Raw genomic sequence first — 20,880 nt, forward strand, 5'->3', positions numbered from 1 at the left:
CTGATGTCTCCGGACTACACCTACGAACCAGCCTTGTCTGGAAGTAACCTGGTCTGAAAAGATTAATCGCCAAAATGTGCCCCCGTCGGAGGTTCGAGTCCTCCCTCGGGCATGGGTGTCTCTGTTGTCCTTAGTGTAAGTTAAAGTTAGATTAAGTAGTGCCTAAGCTTAGGGACTGATGGCCTCAGCAGTTTGGTCCTGTAAGACGTTACGACAAATTTCCAATTTTTTCCAAAATGTGAGAGCGTGAGGTACTGAACATCCTCATGCGATTGTGGCACATGAATGAGATTCACCGAAGGTTAATCTCTACTGAGCAGAGTCCCAGACGAAGTTGTATGGGTCGTTTTTCATCTGTGAGAAGTCCATGACGGATACCTCTTACCTTGATACGTGGCAGTAAATGTTGTTGTTCTCATAACTGATTGCTGATTCCGAGAATCTGGCATTGTTCCCCCCCCCCCCCCCCCCCCCCCAGGTTGACTGACCTGACGTCTTGTGAGTGTTTTCCTTTTGAGGTACATGAAGAACTGTGTTTACGTACCCCTCATCTCCTTTGCCAAGAACACTCGGACAGCTCAGAGAACGCATCAATACTGCTGTGATGACCACTGGTGGGATGTTGCTACATAAAGTGCAGAAAGAAGTTGATTTCCCACTTAGACGTGTGCTGTGTAACCAGAGGTGCACTCATAGAACATTAATTAATAGAGCGCCATGTTATATGGTAGCGTCGGCCGCTATGGCCGTGCGGTTCTAGGCGCTTCAGTCTGGAACCGCGTGACTGCTACGGTCGCAGGTTCGAGTCCTGACTCGGGCATGGATGTGTCTGATGTCCTTAGGTTAGTTAGGTTTAAGTAGTTCTAAGTTCTAGGGGACTGATGACCACAGATGTCAAGTCTCATAGTGCTCAGAGCCATTTGAACCAACTGCGGTAGCGGGAGGTCTGCCATTTTTTGTGGACTCGTTGGACAGTCCGCATTTATAACCCGGTAACTCAGGAAAATTCATTCGCGGTATTTTGATAGGCACTTGTAAATAAAATAGCTCCTTAGTGCCCTTCTGTCACGTCACCATAACGACTCATCTCGCTGCCCTGGTGCCATACAATCAAATGGCGTATACATGGCATTTCAATGTCAGGAATTACGCCAGAGGTGATGGGTCACGTGACCCCTTGGTGCCAGTCCTACAAGATCTGTAGCACTCCAAAGCGACCAGTGTGTTCTGCTAAAAAGGGGCAACTAATGTTTTTATCTGATGAGATTGCGTAATATTAATTTACTACACTCCTGGAAATGGAAAAGACACCGGTGTGTCAGACCCACCATACTTGCTCCGGACACTGCGAGAGGGCTGTACAAGCAATGATCACACGCACGGCACAGCGGACACTCCAGGAACCGCGGTGTTGGCCGTCGAATGGCGCTAGCTGCGCAGCATTTGTGCACCGCCGCCGTCAGTGTCAGCCAGTTTGCCGTGGCATACGGAGCTCCATCGCAGTCTTTAACACTGGTAGCATGCCGCGACAGCGTGGACGTGAACCGTATGTGCAGTTGACGGACTTCGAGCGAGGGCGTATAGTGGGCATGCGGGAGGCCGGCTGGACGTACCGCCGAATTGCTCAACACGTGGGGCGTGAGGTCTCCACAGTACATCGATGTTGTCGCCAGTGGTCGGCGGAAGGTGCACGTGCCCGTCGACCTGGGACCGAACCGCAGCGACGCACGGATGCACGCCAAGACCGTAGGATCCTACGCAGTGCCGTAGGGGACCGCACCGCCACTTCCCAGCAAATTAGGGATACTGTTGCTCCTGGGGTATCGGCGAGGACCATTCGCAACCGTCTCCATGAAGCTGGGCTACGGTCCCGCACACCGTTAGGCCGTCTTCCGCTCACGCCCCAACATCGTGCAGCCCGCCTCCAGTGGTGTCGCGACAGGCGTCAATGGAGGGACGAATGGAGACGTGTCGTCTTCAGCGATGAGAGTCGCTTCTGCCTTGGTGCCAATGATGGTCGTATGCGTGTTTGGCGCCGTGCAGGTGAGCGCCACAATCAGGACTGCATACGACCGAGGCACACAGGGCCAACACCCGGCATCATGGTGTGGGGAGCGATCTCCTACACTGGCCGTACACCTCTGGTGATCGTCGAGGGGACACTGAATAGTGCACGGTACATCCAAACCGTCATCGAACCCATCGTTCTACCATTCCTAGACCGGCAAGGGAACTTGCTGTTCCAACAGGACAATGCACGTCCGCATGTATCCCGTGCCACCCAACGTGATCTAGAAGGTGTAAGTCAACTACCCTGGCCAGCAAGATCTCCGGATCTGTCCCCCATTGAGCATGTTTGGGACTGGATGAAGCGTCGTCTCACGCGGTCTGCACGTCCAGCACGAACGCTGGTCCAACTGAGGCGCCAGGTGGAAATGGCATGGCAAGCCGTTCCACAGGACTACATCCAGCATCTCTACGATCGTCTCCATGGGAGAATAGCAGCCTGCATTGCTGCGAAAGGTGGATATACACTGTACTAGTGCCGACATTGTGCATGCTCTGTTGCCTGTGTCTATGTGCCTGTGGTTCTGTCAGTGTGATCATGTGATGTATCTGACCCCAGGAATGTGTCAATAAAGTTTCCGCTTCCTGGGACAATGAATTCACGGTGTTCTTATTTCAATTTCCAGGAGTGTATATTGCCGCAATTGTAACGGGCGTCGAATCATCCTTCAGCGAAAAGATCTGAAATACACTCAAGGACAAAAAAAAACCGACACACCACTCAGGAATTACTGGAACGGGCCGGAAATAGGTAAATGTGATGTACATATGCTTATAAGCAAATGATCACAATTACAGAAAAACTGGATGATTTATTCAAGACGTCGAGTTTCACAAATTGATCAATTCAGTAACGCGCAGGCCCATCTCTGGCCCTTATGCAAGCAGTTATTTGTGTTAGTGTTGATTGACAGAGTTGTTGGACGCCCTCCAAAGGGATATCGTGCCAAATTAAGGCAAAGTGATTTGCATCATAGGGGCGCTACTAGCCCCACGCTTATGACACATCATCCATCATATGTAGAAGCACTCGAATAAGCTTGCATCCGAGCCGTGAAGAGATATTCGTTTAGAATGAGCATTGCGAAGTAAAAGGAAAGGTTAAGAATCAGTAACAAGAAAAACATTTCGAATGTTGGCTCCTTGAGTCCAGAGGACCAGGGCGGTTTTCGCCGATGTCGCCCTACCATCGGCAACTTGGTATAACTGGAGTGAGCCATCCAAACGGCCTTTCCCGCCGTCAATACCTTATTGCCAACTTTTTTAACCTGACGAAAGCCTACAACACCACTTGGCACCACCACATCCTCGCTGTTACATTAGTGGAGCCTCAGGGGCCCACCCCCGATTTTTGTACATAACTTCTTGTCGCTCCGAACCTTTAGAGCACGAGTCAGCGCTTCACAAAGTTTCTAACATTCTGCGTGGTGTCTGTTTGTTCTGTATAGTGTCTCCCTACCACTTTCGCGCAACGACACTCTGAGTGTGTTTTTTAGGGAATTGACTAGTTTGAACCTGGGACCTGTTGCTGGTAAGGAGACGCCAGACCACACATGACATGTAGAATTCAGAAGAGTTCAGTGAGACTAGCGATGATATAAGCAAATACTTAATGATTTCAGCGTCAGCTCCACTGCACTCCCTGTAAAAGAATCTTAATACTAACTAAATTTAGTGGAAGGTTTTCAAGGCTTTCGTATTTTTAGTTAGCTGGTAAAATAACGTCGAAAAAGCATTGGAAATTTTATTCTACTCACAAAACATTGTTTATAAATTGCACTATTGATAAAAGGAAGTGTTTTAATACAGGATGGTAAAAACCAACTGCGTTTAACAAAAATGTGAACGAATATTCCCTGAATTGGTTTCCAAGTTCTACAATGGATCGAAGGATGACCTATGCCATATCACATCTATAATCTAGGTTTAAATTAAGTTTCACAAAAGAGAAAACTATCAAAATGGTCTACAGTGACCCTCAATTATCTTTAATTACTTATCTAACTTGTCGTAAATTACAGTGGCTGATGTGGCTTGTCAGTAACTATATAACAGAAAAATAATCGCGTTTCAGATTTTTCCTTCAAGGGGCAAATGTGAACACCCTGAGCTTTAATTGGCGATTGGCACTAGTATTACGCAAAAAGGTGGTGTAACAGATGAGACTTCTGCAGTTCTGAGTGAAGCCTTATGCGCTCAAAAATGCGGCATCGCGTGCGTTCATCACCTTGTCGGTGTTCAGGCAGCGTCAGGGCGGCGGCAGGCAGCACAGCTCCGCTCACTTCGCCATCTCGGAAGCAACTAACTTCTCCTAACTTCTCCTTACTACCATTTACCGAAGCTGGTTTTAAAAAAAACTATCTGGCTGTGTTTTCCTCTGACCAATCAGGGTCTCAATGTTAACCTTAAGCTCCGCCTACAAAAATTCTGTCTATCCAATGAGAAACGTTATATTTTTCGTGGTGGGGCAATGTTTTTAAAGTTTGCAACGTAACAGAGACGCGAAAAAGTCTCACACTAAAACTTGCAGCTGGTGTGGTCCTTTTAGCGTTATCGTAAGATCTATACTGTTTTTCTGGAGGGCTCTATCTTTTAACATGGGCTGGGGGGTGGTCCTAATGTAACAGAGACGCAAAAAAGTCTCACGCTAAAACTTGCAGGGGGTGTGGCCCTTTTTGTGTTATCGTAAGATCTATACTGTTTTTCTGGAGGGCTCTAGCTTTTAACATGGGCTGGGGGGGGGGGGGGGGGGGGAGTGGACCTGACGTAACAGAAACGCGAAAAAGTCCCACGCTAAAACTTGCAGCTGGGGTTGTCCTAGTGGTTAGCTGGCGACGTGGGTGTCCAGTCCGTCCCTTATCGTACGGCCTTCTAGCTTAACACGGTTCTGCTCTCGGCTTCTGTTCCCCTTTTGTCCCCTCGGAACTGCGTCTGTCTCATGGTGGGAAGGTATGACATGCATTTAGGCATTCTTGTGTTAGTCTGTGGTACTCCATTTGCTCACTCGTTACTCGTATTGCTCTGGTTAATTTAATGTCACGATTTATTCAGAGCTATGTGACATACTACTGGATTTGCTTATCATGCCAGGGTTTCCATGGAAGGTGTTGGATTTGCCTGACACCTTACAAGTTCCCCCCATACCCAAGAGAATGTGATCCTGCATGGCTCTGTGCAAGTGTCCCACTCTTTTTCATTGCCATTAATGGTCTTGCAGTGGCTGTGGGGTCCTCAGTATCGCCCTTCTTATTTGCTGACGACTTTTGTATTTCTTTCGGTTCATCTACTGTTAGTGTAAGTGAACGTCGACTACAGTGAGCCATATGAAAAGCACAGTCATGGGTGCTCACCCATGGCTTTCAGTTTTCTACCACCAAGACTTCTGTCGTCGTCATACTGTCCACCCAAGTCCAGAACTTTACATCAGTGACCAGCTATTCAACGTAGTCCTGATGTATCGCTTTTAGCATTGTTTTTCGACGCCTACTTGACTTGGCTCCCCCATCTTCGTCAGTTTAAGCAAATGTGCTAGCGGCATCTTCACATTCTTCGAGTCACGCCGACTGGGGTGCGAATCGCCCTACAATGTTGATGCTGTACAAAGTCCTGGTACAGTTCCGTCTTGACTATGGGAGCCTAACATGTCATTCAGCATCGCCCTCAGCATTGCGCATGCTGGACGCTATACATCACCATGGAGTTCGACTTGTGACGGAAGCTTCCCGAACGAACCGTTTGATCAGCCTCCTCGTGGAAGCTGGGGTCCGTTCCTACATTGCAGATCAGGCGACAACTGCTTGCAAATAATACTTCACACATTCGCAGCTCGCCTCGACATATCAGTTACCGTCTTACTGTCCCCTTTTCCCTAACACGGCGATCCATCTCCTGCAATGGCGGCCCAGATTGAGGATTACAATTACAGTCCCTTCTTACTGAACTGGAGTCTTTCCCTCTACCACCGTAATTTTCCAGGACGCCAGCTGCGGTTCGTCGCTCAATTCTTGCTTAATGCAGTGTAACGTAGCAACAGTACAAATGTTCGAATGACTATACAAATGGTTGCTGGTCAGGGCTAAACCAAACACTATTTACCCCATGTGCCTAGTTCAAATGCGAACCGAGCACCGAAACCACCACAAACTGCGATTCTGCGAGAGGTCTTTTCAGATTAAAGGGTTGTTCGGAAAGTCAGGAACGATCGGTCGCGAAATGGAAACCACAGCGAAAATTAAAACTGTTTTCCTTGCACATTTAGCTACACCTTTCAGGTACTTCTCTACATAGTCGCCGCTCCAACTTACACATTTGTCGGAGCGTTATGCAAAATTTCCAACACCATCGTTATAGAAGGCAGCCGCCTGTGCTTCCCGATAACTCACTACGCTGGTATATAGCGCGTATCCTGCTCCAAGTGTTGTCTTCGTATCCGGCGTTTCATGTGAACAGGTATGATACTCAGGACGAGCCAATTAGGACTGTGTTGTGGGTTATGGAACACTTCCCATTGAAAAGGCTGCAGGAGCTTGTTCACTGCCCCTCCAGAGAGTGGCTGAGAATTGCCATGAAGAAGGAAGTGCCTGGCAGTTGTGTTAGGTGGGTTGCATTCATTACGGCGAAGCCGTTCAGCAGGCCCTCCTACTTGGCGGGAGACAATGTTGTTCAAGGCACCTTCACTCGCTCACAGTGCGCTCACAACTGAGAAGAGCGTCATGATGCGGTCGACGGGCATACGAGATGCAAGTCTGTGGAAAGCCTCGTCGGATTTTCACAGTGGTTTCCATTTCGTGACCGATCGTTCCTCTTTCCAAATAGCCCTCGTACATTTGTAACAGCGCTTTCGCGCTGTGGCGATACTGGCATGACTTGCATCATCGATGGTGGGGCCCATTAGCCTCTCGTACTTCCACACAATGTACAGTGTTCCAAAGCGACTACTTTGCAATTTTAAGCGGGTGACTAATATTTTGTGCTGGAGTTGTTTACAGAATGGGAAGTAATCGGGCGTTTGGCCTCTGGCACTGCCTCTAGAAAGTGAGCGAGCTGACGTACGACTCGAACGCCGTGGTGCAGCAGTACATCGAGAACCCGCTGCTGATCGGAGGCTACAAGTTCGACCTGCGGCTGTACGTGTGCATCCCGTCCTACCACCCGCTCACCGTCTACCTGTACCGCGAGGGCCTCGCCCGCTTCGGCACCGACAAGTTCTCGCTCAGCGATCTCGACAACCCCTTCCGCCACCTCACCAACAGTTCGCTCAACAAGCTGGGCCGCGGCTACACGCAGAAGAAGGACAGGGTTGGCGCAGGTAAGTCTCGAACCGCCATTCACTTGGCGAGCCAGTTTTGTGTGTGTGTGTGTGTGTGTGTGTGTGTGTGTGTGTGTGTGTGTGTGCGTTACAACTCTTCGCGTATTTTTTTTTAATTAATTTTACTTCCTTCTTCCGTACTGTGCTTTGGTTGCATTCTCAGTGCACGCACGAGGGCTATTCAGAAAGTAGGGAACGTTTTGGCATTATAAAAAAAACTAAGTACAAAAAATACATTTTACTATACAGGGTGTTACAAAAAGGTACGGCCAAACTTTCAGGAAACATTCCTCACACACAAATAAAGAAAAGATGTTACGTGGACATTTGTCCGGAAACGCTTAATTTCCATGTTAGAGCTCATTTTAGTTTCGTCAGTATGTACTGTACTTCCTCGATTCACCGCCAGTTGGCCCAATTGAAGGAAGGTAATGTTGACTTCGGTGCTTGAGTTGACATGCGACTCATTGCTCTACAGTAGTAGCATCAAGCACATCAGTACATAGCATCAACAGGTTAGTGTTCATAACGAACGTGGTTTTGCAGTCAGTGCAATGTTTACAAAAAAATGGTTCAAATGGCTCTGAGCATTATGGGACTTTACATCTGTGGTCATCAGTCCCCTAGAATTTAGGACTATGTAAATCTAACTAACCTAAGGACATCACACACATCCATGCCCGAGGCAGGATTCGAACCTGCGACCGTAGCAGTCGCGCGGTGCCGGACTGAGCGCCTAGAACCGCTAGACCACCGCGGCCGGCGCAATGTTTACAAATGCGAAGTTGGCAGATGCCCATTTGATGTATGGATTAGCACGTGGCAATAGCCGTGGCGCGGTACGTTTGTATCGAGACAGATTTCCAGAACGAAGGTGTCCCGATAGGAAGACGTTTGAAGCAATTAATCGGCGTCTTAGGGAGTACGGAACATTCCAGCCTATGACTCGCGACCTAGAACGACGAGGGCGCCTGCAATGGACGAGGCAATTCTTCGTGCAGTTGACGATAACCCTAATGTCAGCGTCAGAGAAGCTGCTGCTGTACAAGGTAACGTTGATCACGTCACTGTATGGAGAGTGCTACGGGAGAACCAGTTTTTTCCGGACCATGTACAGCGTGTGCAGGCACTACCAGCACCTGATTGGCCTACACGGGTACACTTCTGCGAATGGTTCATCCAACAATATGTCAATCCTCATTTCAGTGCAAATGTTCTCTTTACGGATGAGGCTTCATTCCAACGTGATCAAATTGTAAATTTTCGCAATCGACATGTCTGGGCTGACGAGAATCCGCACGCAATTGTGCAATCACGTCATCACGTTTGGCCGTACATTTTTATAACACCTTGTGTGCCCCTACTCCATGGACTGCAATTTTGTCTTACAATTGACGTGTTTTACCCAAGTCCCGTCACCGGTTACGATTCGATCCAGTAATGAATTACCATGTTTGTGGTCGGCCTCCAGAAATGACAACGTTGTCCCTATTCACTGTTCTTTATAGTGCTCTGTAAGCATTTTGGCACCCATCGTACACAAAATTTGTGGTAGCCTATCTTTTGAGTGACAATTTCAAACAACAAACTCCGTGAAACTTGTGGAAAATAAAGCGAAATCTCCGTTATTGTAAAGCGACAGTTTTCACGAATAGTTTCATCAACTTTAGCGACAAGATCGTCAGCCACAATGTTCGGTCGTCCACTCTCCTCTTCATCGTGAACGTTGGTTCGGCCATTTTTAAACCGAATACACTGTTTCCGGGCGGACCATTCACTCATTATGTTGTTTCCGTACACTTCGCACAGTTCACGATAAATTTCTATAGGTTTTAGGTTTTTTGCCAACAAAAACCGTATCACAGACCGCACCTCAGAACTGGCAGGATTTTCGATTGCAGCGCACTTTTCAAATTGGAATATCGAAAACACCAGATGCGCAGAGACGTTCCCGCTGTCACGGATGGATGCCGACTGAGCTGACGAGCAGGTTAATACCAAAATATACGTGATCGGCGCTCGCCTAGCTGCGTCAAACGGAAACGTTCCCTACTTTCTGACTAGCCCTCGTATTAAATTACATGGTCATACCCAACAACGAAACATGTAGAATTGTCATCATTTTTAAATAGTTTCTGCCGGTAGATATGCAATCCTACTTTTACTGCAGGTTACAGGACGTACGTCATTAATGTACAACCATCTACAGAGATTTAAAAGTTTTTGCGTTAAGAAAGCGACTGATGCTACAATCTCTGAAGCTGTATCGAATATGGCTCCTATTTCTTTAACATCACATAATCCGTCGTTAAAATTATTGATGGAGCTAAATAACCGACGCAGCGCTTTAATATAGAAGTTTCTGGAAACCCAATATGTGCAGAAGAGTGGAATACACAACTGGAATAGAGTTTAAGTGCTGCAGACATTTGTTTCATTCACACAATATTGCACACATCAGTTAATATTAAAGCAAATGGGTTGTCGTTTATTGTTTATCAATTACAACGAGCTAGGTATATTATGCCCTTACTCTATCATTATTTATATATTCCTTTTTCCACAGCATTCTTTATATGATAGATCGACTTAACCGTAACGTTCTTTCTTTGAACGGCATACCATAAGATGCTCTCTAGCATTTTTTTTAAGTATTTAAACTCGACCTCCAACAGTCTGTGTTCACTCACAACTTTACACACCAATAATAAATTACTGAGGACCTTTTCTACCACTTTTGTTCACTTCGCCATCCTGCAAACAAAGGCCATTATTATCTTCCTCTTCACTGTCCTTCGGCTGTCTCCCTTCCGCGATCCTCTGAATTTATGCTAATTTTAATTTATTTCAGCATAGTAACTCACAGAAAAAAATCGTAATATCAAATTATAATTAATATAGACTAATGAAAGTTGGGGAACACATTTGTGTATATAATATGTTTAAGTGATCAAAATTGCAGGATCACAGGTTAATGTAAGCGCGAGATAACCATTGCAAATATGAAATGCTGGTACATTAATAACCGGTGTAACCGCCAGACTGTTGAACGCAAGCGTGAAAACGTACATGCATTGTGTTGTACAAGTGCCGGACGTAAGCTTGTGGGATGGGGTTCCATGCATGTTGCATTTGGTCGTCAGTTCAGTGTCGGTTAATGCTGTTTGTGGATAAAGCTCGAGTTGTCGCTCGATGATGTTCCACAGGTAGTCGACTGGAGACTGAGTTGGTGATCTATCAGGCCAGAGCAACGTGTCGACACTCTATGGAGCATGTTGGGTTACAACAGGAGTATTGGGCGAGCGTTATTCTGTTGGAAAACACCCTCTGGAATCCTGTTCATGAATGGCAGTGCTACAGATCGAATCACCAGACTGACGTACAAATTTGCAACCATGGTGCGTCAGATACCCACGATAGTGCTCCTGCTGTCATATGAAATCGCACCCTAGACCGTAATTCCAGGTGTAGGTCCAGTGTGTCTAGCTCGCAGACAAGTTGGTTGCAGGCCCTCAACTGGTCTCCTTCTGACCAACACACGAACGTCACTGACGCCGAAGCGGAACCAGCTATCATCAGGAAACACAACAGACTTCTGCCCTGCCCTCCAGTGAGCTGTCGCTTGGCACCACTGAAGTCGGAAGTGACGGTGATTTGGGGTCAGTGGAATGCACGCTACAGGGCGCCTGGTTCAAATGGCTCTGAGCACTATGGAACTTAACATCTGAGATCATCAGTCCCCTAGAACTTAGAACTACTTAAACTTAACTAACCTAAGGACATCACATACATCCATGCCCGAGGCAGAATTCGAACCTGTGACGGTCGCACGGTTCCAGGCTGAAGCGCCTAGAACCGGTCGGCCACACCGGCCGGCCCACAGCGTCTGGCTCGGAGCTGTCCTTGAGATAACGTACCTGTAACAGGCCGTTGTGTCACTGTACTGCCCACTGCTGCTCAGATTGCTGTTGCAGATGCAGTACGATACGCTAGAGCTATACACCGAACACGACGATCCTCTCTCTTGGTAGTGCCATGGGCTGTCAGAAGCCCAGCCTTCTTGCGACCGCGCATTCTAGTGATCACCGCTGCCAGCAATCATGTACAGTGTAGTGATGGGGAGCACGTGAATGAGTCGTTAAAATGAACGCTTCACTCCATTGAAGTGTGAACTAACCACTCAATTTCAATGAACTGGTACTTCAAACTCTTCACAGATAACACACCGAGTTCACTCACTCTCTTCCCCTCTCCCTCGCCCATTACATTTGCGCTACGTTACTATTCTCCCTTCACTTCAATCCCCCCTCTACTGCCTGTCGACGAATCGCGCGGCGTTTGTGAGAAACGATAGGTTTGCGAGGGGTTGGGGAGGTGAGCGGTGAGGGGAAGGCAGCGTCAGCTGCTTCCTGCAGTGCTGGCATTATTACCCGTGACTATTTGTGCAGTTCAGGTTTACTTCGCGTCTACAGGTAGCCTACCGTTGGCAGCGCTAGCGGTCAAATGAATATTACAGATATAAGCAAAGAGGCTGGCTGTGTGAGCATGCACAGCCAACATGAAAATAAAAGGTTTGTTAATAACACTGAAGAGGGATTTTACCTGAAATCGTACCAATGACTACAGGTGACAGTTTACGTTTTGAATCTGGATGTTTATTATTCTCAACAAAAATAAAATCTACAGGAAAACTTCTGAATAATTACTTAACGTAGATATATAGACTTTGTGACAGTTGTTATTTTGGATTAAATTTTAAAAGGAACATAAAATTGGACTGCACTTCGTTGTTAGCCCTAGTTTTCAGTCCATGAATACAACAAATAATGTTTCACTTGACAGATAAAGACTTTTTTGGGCGCTTCATGAGAAAATGTCGAGCAAGATTAAATGTAATACCTTCTTTATATGTGACAGCCTTCTTTGTTTATCTTTCCTTTGTCCCATTCGACCATGCTCTATTCAAGTTAGCTCAGACGCTGTAAGAGCGTAAAACGCTGTGTGCACGATACTGCATAGTTCGGCCATCTGTTGGTAAAATTATGAAGTGTTACGAAACTTTATTGTACGAGCGAGACGAAGCGAGCCTAGCCGCGGGTGAGCGGCGAACTGGGCAACTTCGCCAGGCTTCCGTACTTCATGAATGAACTACTTCATTTGAATGCTTCACGGCAAAGAGTGAAATGAATGAAGTACTCACGGGAATGAACGAGTTCGACCCATCTCTAGTACAGTGGCTACATTCCTGCCGAGACTTTCTGTAATATTGCAGAAGAAACACCCAGCTTCTGGTAGCTCTGTTACACGACCTCGTTCAAAGTCAGTGAGGTGTTGATAATGGCGCCATGATCGCCTTAAAGACATTGTTGACTAACATCAACTCGCCACGTCCAATCTCAAAGCTAAATTAAGTTTACGAACGTTACATCGTGTATTTAAAGCATATCTGATTTGCCTCCTCATATTGGTGTTACTAGCGGCATTGTTCTGTGACTGGCGCGAAACTGGAACAGACATCTTTCAGACGTAGAAATACGCCTACCAAGTTTCGCTTATGTCACACAACTCCTTCTTGGTGTTGCAATTCTTTTCCGTCAATGTTTTTATACAATATAAAATATATGTACAGTATTTTATATATGTTTGCATACGTCATAGAGCATAAACGAAAGAAAACACAGACAATAAACAATTACTCAAAGGAAATTCTGTCACAGGGTGTGTGTAGGAACGCGCTTTTAAAACCGAATAACCAGAAATAAAAATCAGACAGAGTGAATTATTTCTCATGTTATTAGCTATAACAACCCGAAGAAATTATACAACAGAATGCAGTACAAAAGAGCGCAGATCAAAAATAGTGTATAGTGGTCTCTTGCAATAGATGCATGTTGCATTTTCGATGCATACAGAAATGTCGCTTGCAGAAGTTACAGGTAATTTGCAGTAGAAAATTTCTCCACCGTTTTTCTCGTTCGACCATCGGTTTAGTCAATAATTAATGTCTCTTTATGCACACTGGCCATTAAAGTTGCTACACCACGAAGATGTGCTACAGACGCGAAATTTAACCGACAGGAAGAAGATGCTGTGATACGCAAATTATTAGCTTTTCAGAGCATTCACACAAGGTTGGCCCCGGTGGCGACACCTACAACGTGCTGACAGGAGGAAAGTTTCCAACCGATTTCTCATACACAAACAGCAGTTGACAGGCGTTGCCTGCTGAAACGTTGTTGTGATGCCTCCTGTAAGGAGGAGAAATGCGTACCATCACGTTTCCGATTTTGATAAATGTCCTGATTGTAGCCTATCGCGATTGCGGTTTATCGTATGGCGACATTGCTGGTCGCGTTGGTCGAGATCCAATGACTGTTGGCAGAGTATGGAACCGGTGGGTTCAGGAGGGTAATACGGAACGCTGTGCTGGATCCCAACGGCCTCGTATCACTAGCAGTCGAGACGACAGGCATTTTATCGCCATGACTGTAACGGATCGTGCAGCCACGTCTCGATCCCTGAGTTAACAGATGGGGACGTTTGCAAGACAACAACCATCTGCACGAACAGTTCGACGACGTTTGCAGCAGCATGAGCTATCAGCTCGGAGACCGTGGCTGGAGTTACCCTTGACGCTGCATCACACACAGGAGCGCCCGCGATGGTGTACTCAACGACGAACCTGGGTGCACGAATGGCAAAACGTCATTTTTTGATGAATCCAGGTTCTATTTACAGCATGATGATGGTCGCATCCGTATTTGGCGACATCTCGGTGAACGCACATTGGAAGCGCGTATTCGTCATCGTCATACTGGCGTATTACCCTGCGTGATGGTATGGGGTGCCATTGGTTACACGTCTCGGTCACCTCTTGTTTGCATCGACGGCACTTTGAACAGTGGACGTTACATTTAACAGGTGTTACAACCCGTGGCTCTATCCTCCATTCGATCCCTGCGAACCCTATATTCCAGAAGGATAACGCACGACCGCATGTTGAAGGTTCTGTATGGGCCTTTCTGGATACAGAAAATGTTCGACTGCTACGCTGGCCAGAACATTCTCCAGATCTATCACCAATTGAACACTTTTCGTCAATGGTGGCCGAGCAACTGGCTTGTCACAATACGCCAGCCACTACTCTGGATGAACTGTGGTATCGTGTTGAAGCTGCATGGGCATCTGTACCTGTGCACGCCATCCAGGCTCTGTTTGACTCAATTCCCAGGCGTATCAAGGCCGTCATTACGGCCAGAAGTGGTTTCTCAGGATCTATGCACCGACATTGCGTAAAAATGTAATCACATGTCAGTTCCAGCCCAATATATATGTCCATTGAATACCCGTTTATCATTTGCATTTCTTCATGGTGTAGCAATTGTAATGGCCAGTAGTGTATAAGAACATTTTGAACTGGCTGTGATTTGAACATGCAGTCGCACGTGATTGTCACATCATACAAACACGCGAGAGTGTTCCTGGTTCATATTGACACTAGGTGGTACGTACGTCGAAAGGAAAATATCCCACATTCATTCGACGACAAGCGCCCAGTAACTCTGCAGCCTAAGGCCAGGATACAAAAGGCGTTTCTGGAGTTATGTTCCTCTTTCGCTTAGGTTACTGTTGAAACGTTTCGTGCATTTTATGAGGAAGCTACTTAGTTTAGATGAAGGAGCTGCTTGAAATCAATATAATGTGATCAAATTTATGTACGAATAAGTCTGTTTAATTTTATTCTGACATACGATTGCCAACGGCTTTACCGCTGTGGTAGCACCGGTTCCCGTCAGGTCACCGAAGTTAAGCTCTATCGAGCTTGGCTAATACTCCGATGGGGGACCGTCCGGTCTGCCGAGCGCTGTTGGCAAGCGTGGTGCACTCACACATTGTGATGCTAATTGAGGAGCTACTTCATTGCGAAGCAGCGGTTCTGTCATGACAACTGACAATGGCCGGCAGAGCGGTGTGCTGACCGCAAGCCCCTCCGTATCCGCATCCAGTGATGCCTATGGGCTGAGGATGACACGACGGTCGGTGGGTACCGTTGGGTCTTCAAGGCCTGTTCGCACGGAGTTTTTAGTTTTTAACATATCATTAGTGAATTGCAAAAGATTAAAAATAGCTCTGTTGAAACTGGTTTGTTTAGAAAATGACATAAATTGTAACTTCTCAATTCCTAGTAGCATTATCGGTACATCACTTGGTATTCAGAACACCTCAAAAATTCACTGTGCTTATGAATGTATTTACTTTTGAAACCAACACATTTTTACACTCGCAGCAAGCTAGTTGCAGTTTTGGGCAAACTATCAAATTTCCGTAGTCCTTTTTCTGACTTACGTCTAAGCACTCGCGTCTGTTGTTTTGACCTTGCACTATAACATCTGTGGAAATATTCTAGACCGACTCTGCTAATATCTGTCTCGTTTAGGGTAGACGTCAGCAATACTAGTGACAGAAAGGTTCATTTTGTGAACATGGCTTAGACAGTAGATGAGTTACAGCATTACAGAATTTCAATGAACTTTCCCTGGATACCAGCGCACCAAGGCATTAAAAAAAATGATTACGCGGACTTATTCGCGATGGGTGCAACACATAATGGGCACTTGTTTATCCCCGATATCAGTTAATCCAAACAGTGCCCTCGTCTCAAAACAAAGGCATGTAGCGAATGTAAAGAAGAGAGGGAAGAAATGCAACGGCTCAGAAGCTGCCGGTATGCATATCAGAAACCTGCTCCCCTAGGGGATCGTTTTCATGTCGGCCAATATTGAACATCCATCATAAGGATACGCTTCCATCATGGAAACGTCCCCAGCCACCTCGATAGGTCAACCATTTGACACTCCTCAACTAGTTCATCTCAACATCAGAAGATGTTTTCAATAACATGTTCTTTTCGTGTGATTGGTACTTTATGCAGGAGATATTGAAGATGACTCACCAATTAATTTCCCAGGAGCCTTACCTGTATTCCTGTATCTTAAGACAGAACCATTTACAGAACTGTCAGACTTTGCAAGAGACTGCAGCCTACACTTACTGCTAGGTGTCTACTCTCTCTCCGAGCTTTTGTACTATACCTTCGATAGTCTGTCAGATGATAGTCCTATATTCACGTATTTCTTCACCTTCGAAAAACCTTCACATAGCCAGAATGTTATATAGCAATTTCATTTCAGAACGAGTTAGTGTATTTGTATGGTTCTTTACTTTTCCGCCTCAACAATTAATAAAAAATATTTTTACCATTTTCCATCATGTGTTACTATAATTTATTATTATAATACTATTTGCCTTTGTATGTCTCTGCAGTTTTTATCAGATGTTTTTTACCAGATGTTCCACCTGTATTATATGATATGTTCATCAAATACCAATAAAAAGCCAGCCGGGATGGCCGAGCGGTTCTAGGCGCTACAGTCTGGAACAGCGCGACCGCTACAGTCGCAGGTTCGAATCCTGCCTCAGGCATAGATGTGTGTGATGTCCTTAGGTTAGTTAGGTTTAAGTAGTTCTACGTTCTAGGGGACTGATCACCTCAGAAGTTAAGTCCCATAGTGCTGAGAATCATTTGAAACATTTTGAACCAATAGAAATAATAAAACTAGACCGTCACTACGTGTATAATCGTTGTGGTGTCGTATTGCTCTGCCCTAATGTGGAATCTTGCTGAATTAAAACGCAGGTAAATTGCCAGTGCTCACTTAGAGCATCTGCGGCATTAAACAAACACCTAGTAGGGGTCTATGGAGCTACTACACCAAAAGCCATAACCGTCACAGATTTCTTGAGAAAATTTCGTCTGATAAACAAGAAAATTACACGTATTGACAGAGGCCGACTGTTATTTAAGGACACGATGACCTCATTAGATAACTGTAATCGGTACGACTGTTGAGTTTAAGATGTACCTAAAATTCACCGCAAAATTGCTGTTGATAAGTCTTTTGTAAAGCGCCTGAATGTAGAATTCTGTCGAGCAAGTATTTCTAACTTACTAAAAAAACTTAAGTACTGGACTTAATCGCGTCCGATGAGTCTGCTTTAACAGAATTCCCTGCGGTAGAACCTATTGAACTTTGGAAAGCATTCGAGCAAGTGTAAAATGCAAACCTTCTTCTCCAAACCTTGCAGCATGGTAGATGTTCTGGAATGCTGTTGGTGACTATGTCGGGGTTTTCGCTGGGCCCTATAGCCACTATGAAGGTGACAGACAGCATGTGACCATGTTCGTTACACATATATGTTTGTGATCAGCTGACTGCATAATTCGAGACGAGCCACTACCCTACCAGTGGAAATGTCCGAGATTGATTTGATGAATATTAAGATGAAATAAAAGCTCCGCAATTATCAGGCTTCAGAATCAGCGTCATAGCTATCCGTAAAAAAAAAAAAAAAAAAAAATACACACAAGATAGTCTTAAACTACCTTCAATTTTTTACATTCAGTGACATAACGACGTTCAAACTCACTCTAACTCATTCTCTCTCTCTCTCTTTTTCTTCCTGTCTCTCTATCTCTCACTCTGACATACACACACACACCATATTATTACACACTCAGTAATTCTTTTATGGTGTAGAACAGGTTGTCAAAACAGATATGACTTCAGTCCGTCTTTGAAGTTAATTTTATTGTCTCTCAAATGCCTTACATTACTGGGTAGGTGGTCAAAGATTTCTATGGTTGCGTACGGCACCTCTTTCTTTGACACACGAAAGTATGAGTGAAGAAAATGTAAGCTGTTTCCCCTTCAGTATTACATTTATGAACGATAACGTTGTTTTCGAACTATGATCGATTTTTTATAACAATGTTCATGTTGTTGTTGTTGCTGTCGTTGCTGCTGGTTTGCTGCACGTATCCACGCTGCCATATCCTGTGCAAGCCTCTTAATGTCTGCATAACTACTGCAACCTACATCCATTTGAACCTTCTTCCTGCAGTCAAGCTTTTGTCTCCCTTTACAGCCTTATCCCCTGCATTTCCCTCCGTTAGCGAACTGAGGAGTCTTTGATGCTTCAGTACGTGACTTATCAACCACTCCTTCCTTTCAGTCGATCTGTGACATAAATTTCGTTTCTCCCACGATCTTTTGCGAGCTACAGATACACTGTTGTCGGTATTGGCTCTAAGCAGAACGGGAGTTAGCATCTGACGTCATCAGACCCCTATAATTAGAACTACTTAAACCTAACTAACCTAAGGACATTATACACATCCATGCCTGAGGCAGGATTCGAACCTGCGGACTGAAGCGCCTAGAACCGCTCGACCACAGCAGTCAGCTGTTGCCGGCATTCTCGGCCGTGTAAAGAACTGTCTACACGAGGTTCTAGACTCGGCACCGAGCGTTATTCTGATTGCATGATTCTCTTCATCAAAAATTTCTCTCCTCAATGTCCAGTTATCCCAGAAACATTAGTGAATGTGAATAGGAAAATTATGCCAAAAATTGAAAGTTTCATTCCTAAAATCTTGCGTTATCCGTAACGTAAAAGTTGCGGAGCTTAGAAGTTTAAGAAGGTCCGTAACACGTGAATTCTAGTCACTATATCTCATCTTCTTTGAAGCGTCATTTACTTTTGTCCCTCATTTTGGGGCAGTAGAGATCACATTAAGGGATTTATGGAAGGCAGTTTTGTAGCCAAAAGCACTGCATTCTTTCTCTGGTCGCGTGCCTTATTTATCTCCTCGCTCCAGTCGCTCTTCTACTTTTGCTCATCGCAGAAGCCCTTAAAGTTGTTGCTTGGTGATCTTTACTTTATTGGTCAGCGATATGTTCCTGATTCAGTCCAATGCTCTTGAGGTTCTTCCTTACTTCTTTAACCATTCACTGAAGACTTTAGTTGTCGCGTACATTAAAAATATGCTTCGTTAGTGAGGTTGCATTCGGTCTGAACAGATGTCCATTGAACTGCAGTCGCCATTCCTTTATGGACCCCATCAGGTGTTCATTACCCCTGAACAACTCTTCTCTTCCTTGCAGTCTACACCATCTATTTGCTATCCAAGGCCACATTGTTTTCGGCAGGATCTTAAGCTCAAACGTCTCGGCATCTCGTAGACCAGTGTTTCCTGCTATTCTGAGGCATTTATTTGCTTATAGACATTCACTTTTTATCACTGTGTTTTAATACCCCTTACTTATAAATTCGTCACAAATTAATACTCCTTATGCTCGACTCTTGCGTTTGCTTATAATTTTCTTCCTATTCGGGAAGAGCCGAGCTCAAATGCGAGATTTCTGTTTTCCATGTCTTCCTTACATTGACTAAGAAATATTCCTGGATGTCTCCTTCGGAGAAAACTACACGGGTGAAGTTTCCCCACAGTAGTGCTGTAGGTGTCGGTGCTCGGTCTCTTGCGACCTCGTCGTCGACGGCGCACTAAACCGAAGTCTCTTTTTCTTTTTTCAATCAATTTACGAGCCGAAGATAGTACCCTGAATACCGACAGTTTGACACCGACAACAATTCTGCTCGTCTGAGGTGGAGCGAGGAGGCGAAGGAGTCAACTGTGGCGAAGCAACAACATCCGCTCGGTACAACCCTGAAATGTCTCGAATGGCTCTTGCACTATGGGACTTAATATCTGAGGTCATTAGTCTCCTAGAGCTTAGAACTACTTAAACCTAACTAACCTACGGACGTCACACACATCCATGCCCGAGGCAGGATTCGAACCTGCGGCCGTAGCAGGCGTGCAGTTCCGGAATGAAGCGCCTAGAACCACTCGGCCACAACGGCCGGCGATGCAACCCTGATGAGTCAGAAAAGTTCAAATGTGTATGATTACCTAAGGGACCACACTGCTGAGGTCATCGGTCATTAGACTTACACTCTACCTAAACTAACTTACGCTAAGAAAAACACGCACGCCTATGTCCGAGGGAGAACTCGAACCTCCGGCGGGAGGGGCCGCGCAATCCGTGACATGGCGCCTGAAAACGCGCGGTGATGAGTCAGCGGGCGGCTATTGGAGAGTAGAATTTTGCAACTGGAGAAGTCCAGGCAGAATGTAGTCACAGTGGGCCGCTATAACAAGAAGAAATCGTTGTCAAAATATCGGGAGAGGTATCTGTCATCATGCCTTTTCAACATAGTGAGGAATGATGAACTGTCAGTTAGTCTAAAGTTATTACATCGACATAACTTCTGAAGCTGTCACGGGATATTTTCTAAGTATTTTGGTATATGGGACCCGTCGTCTCCGGTACCTCGTTACGCAGTAGTCGAATTTAGTTTTATTTCTCAGTTATCTTTTTATCTGTGTTGCATTAAAATATCTACTCAACAGTGAAAATTTCAATGACACTGTCTGTCTTGTTCAGAAACAAACTATGTACTTCGATTTACTGTTGACAATAATAATGGTCTTCCCCTCCAAGTTTACACCCTCGTCAGTACTGTTTGGTTGTGTCGCTGTTTTGTTTTGGGACAGTGTTACTGTTACATTACCAGTGATACTCGGCAGTATGTAAAGGTTT

At 45.5% G+C, this 20,880-nt stretch overlaps 1 protein-coding gene across 1 annotated transcript in view; it reads left to right on the top strand.

Annotated features, from left to right (window-relative positions):
• The window catches only part of LOC126285194 (probable tubulin polyglutamylase TTLL2), a 375,795-nt gene that overhangs the window by 261,417 nt on the left and 93,498 nt on the right, over window positions 1–20,880 (top strand). The window contains exon 6 of the mRNA XM_049984501.1: window positions 7,099–7,375. Within this exon, the coding sequence (XP_049840458.1) occupies window positions 7,099–7,375 (277 nt within the window). The remainder of the gene's footprint in view (window positions 1–7,098; window positions 7,376–20,880) is intronic.

Source organism: Schistocerca gregaria, chromosome 8, assembly GCF_023897955.1.
Source record: "Schistocerca gregaria isolate iqSchGreg1 chromosome 8, iqSchGreg1.2, whole genome shotgun sequence".
Lineage (NCBI taxonomy): Eukaryota > Metazoa > Arthropoda > Insecta > Orthoptera > Acrididae > Schistocerca > Schistocerca gregaria.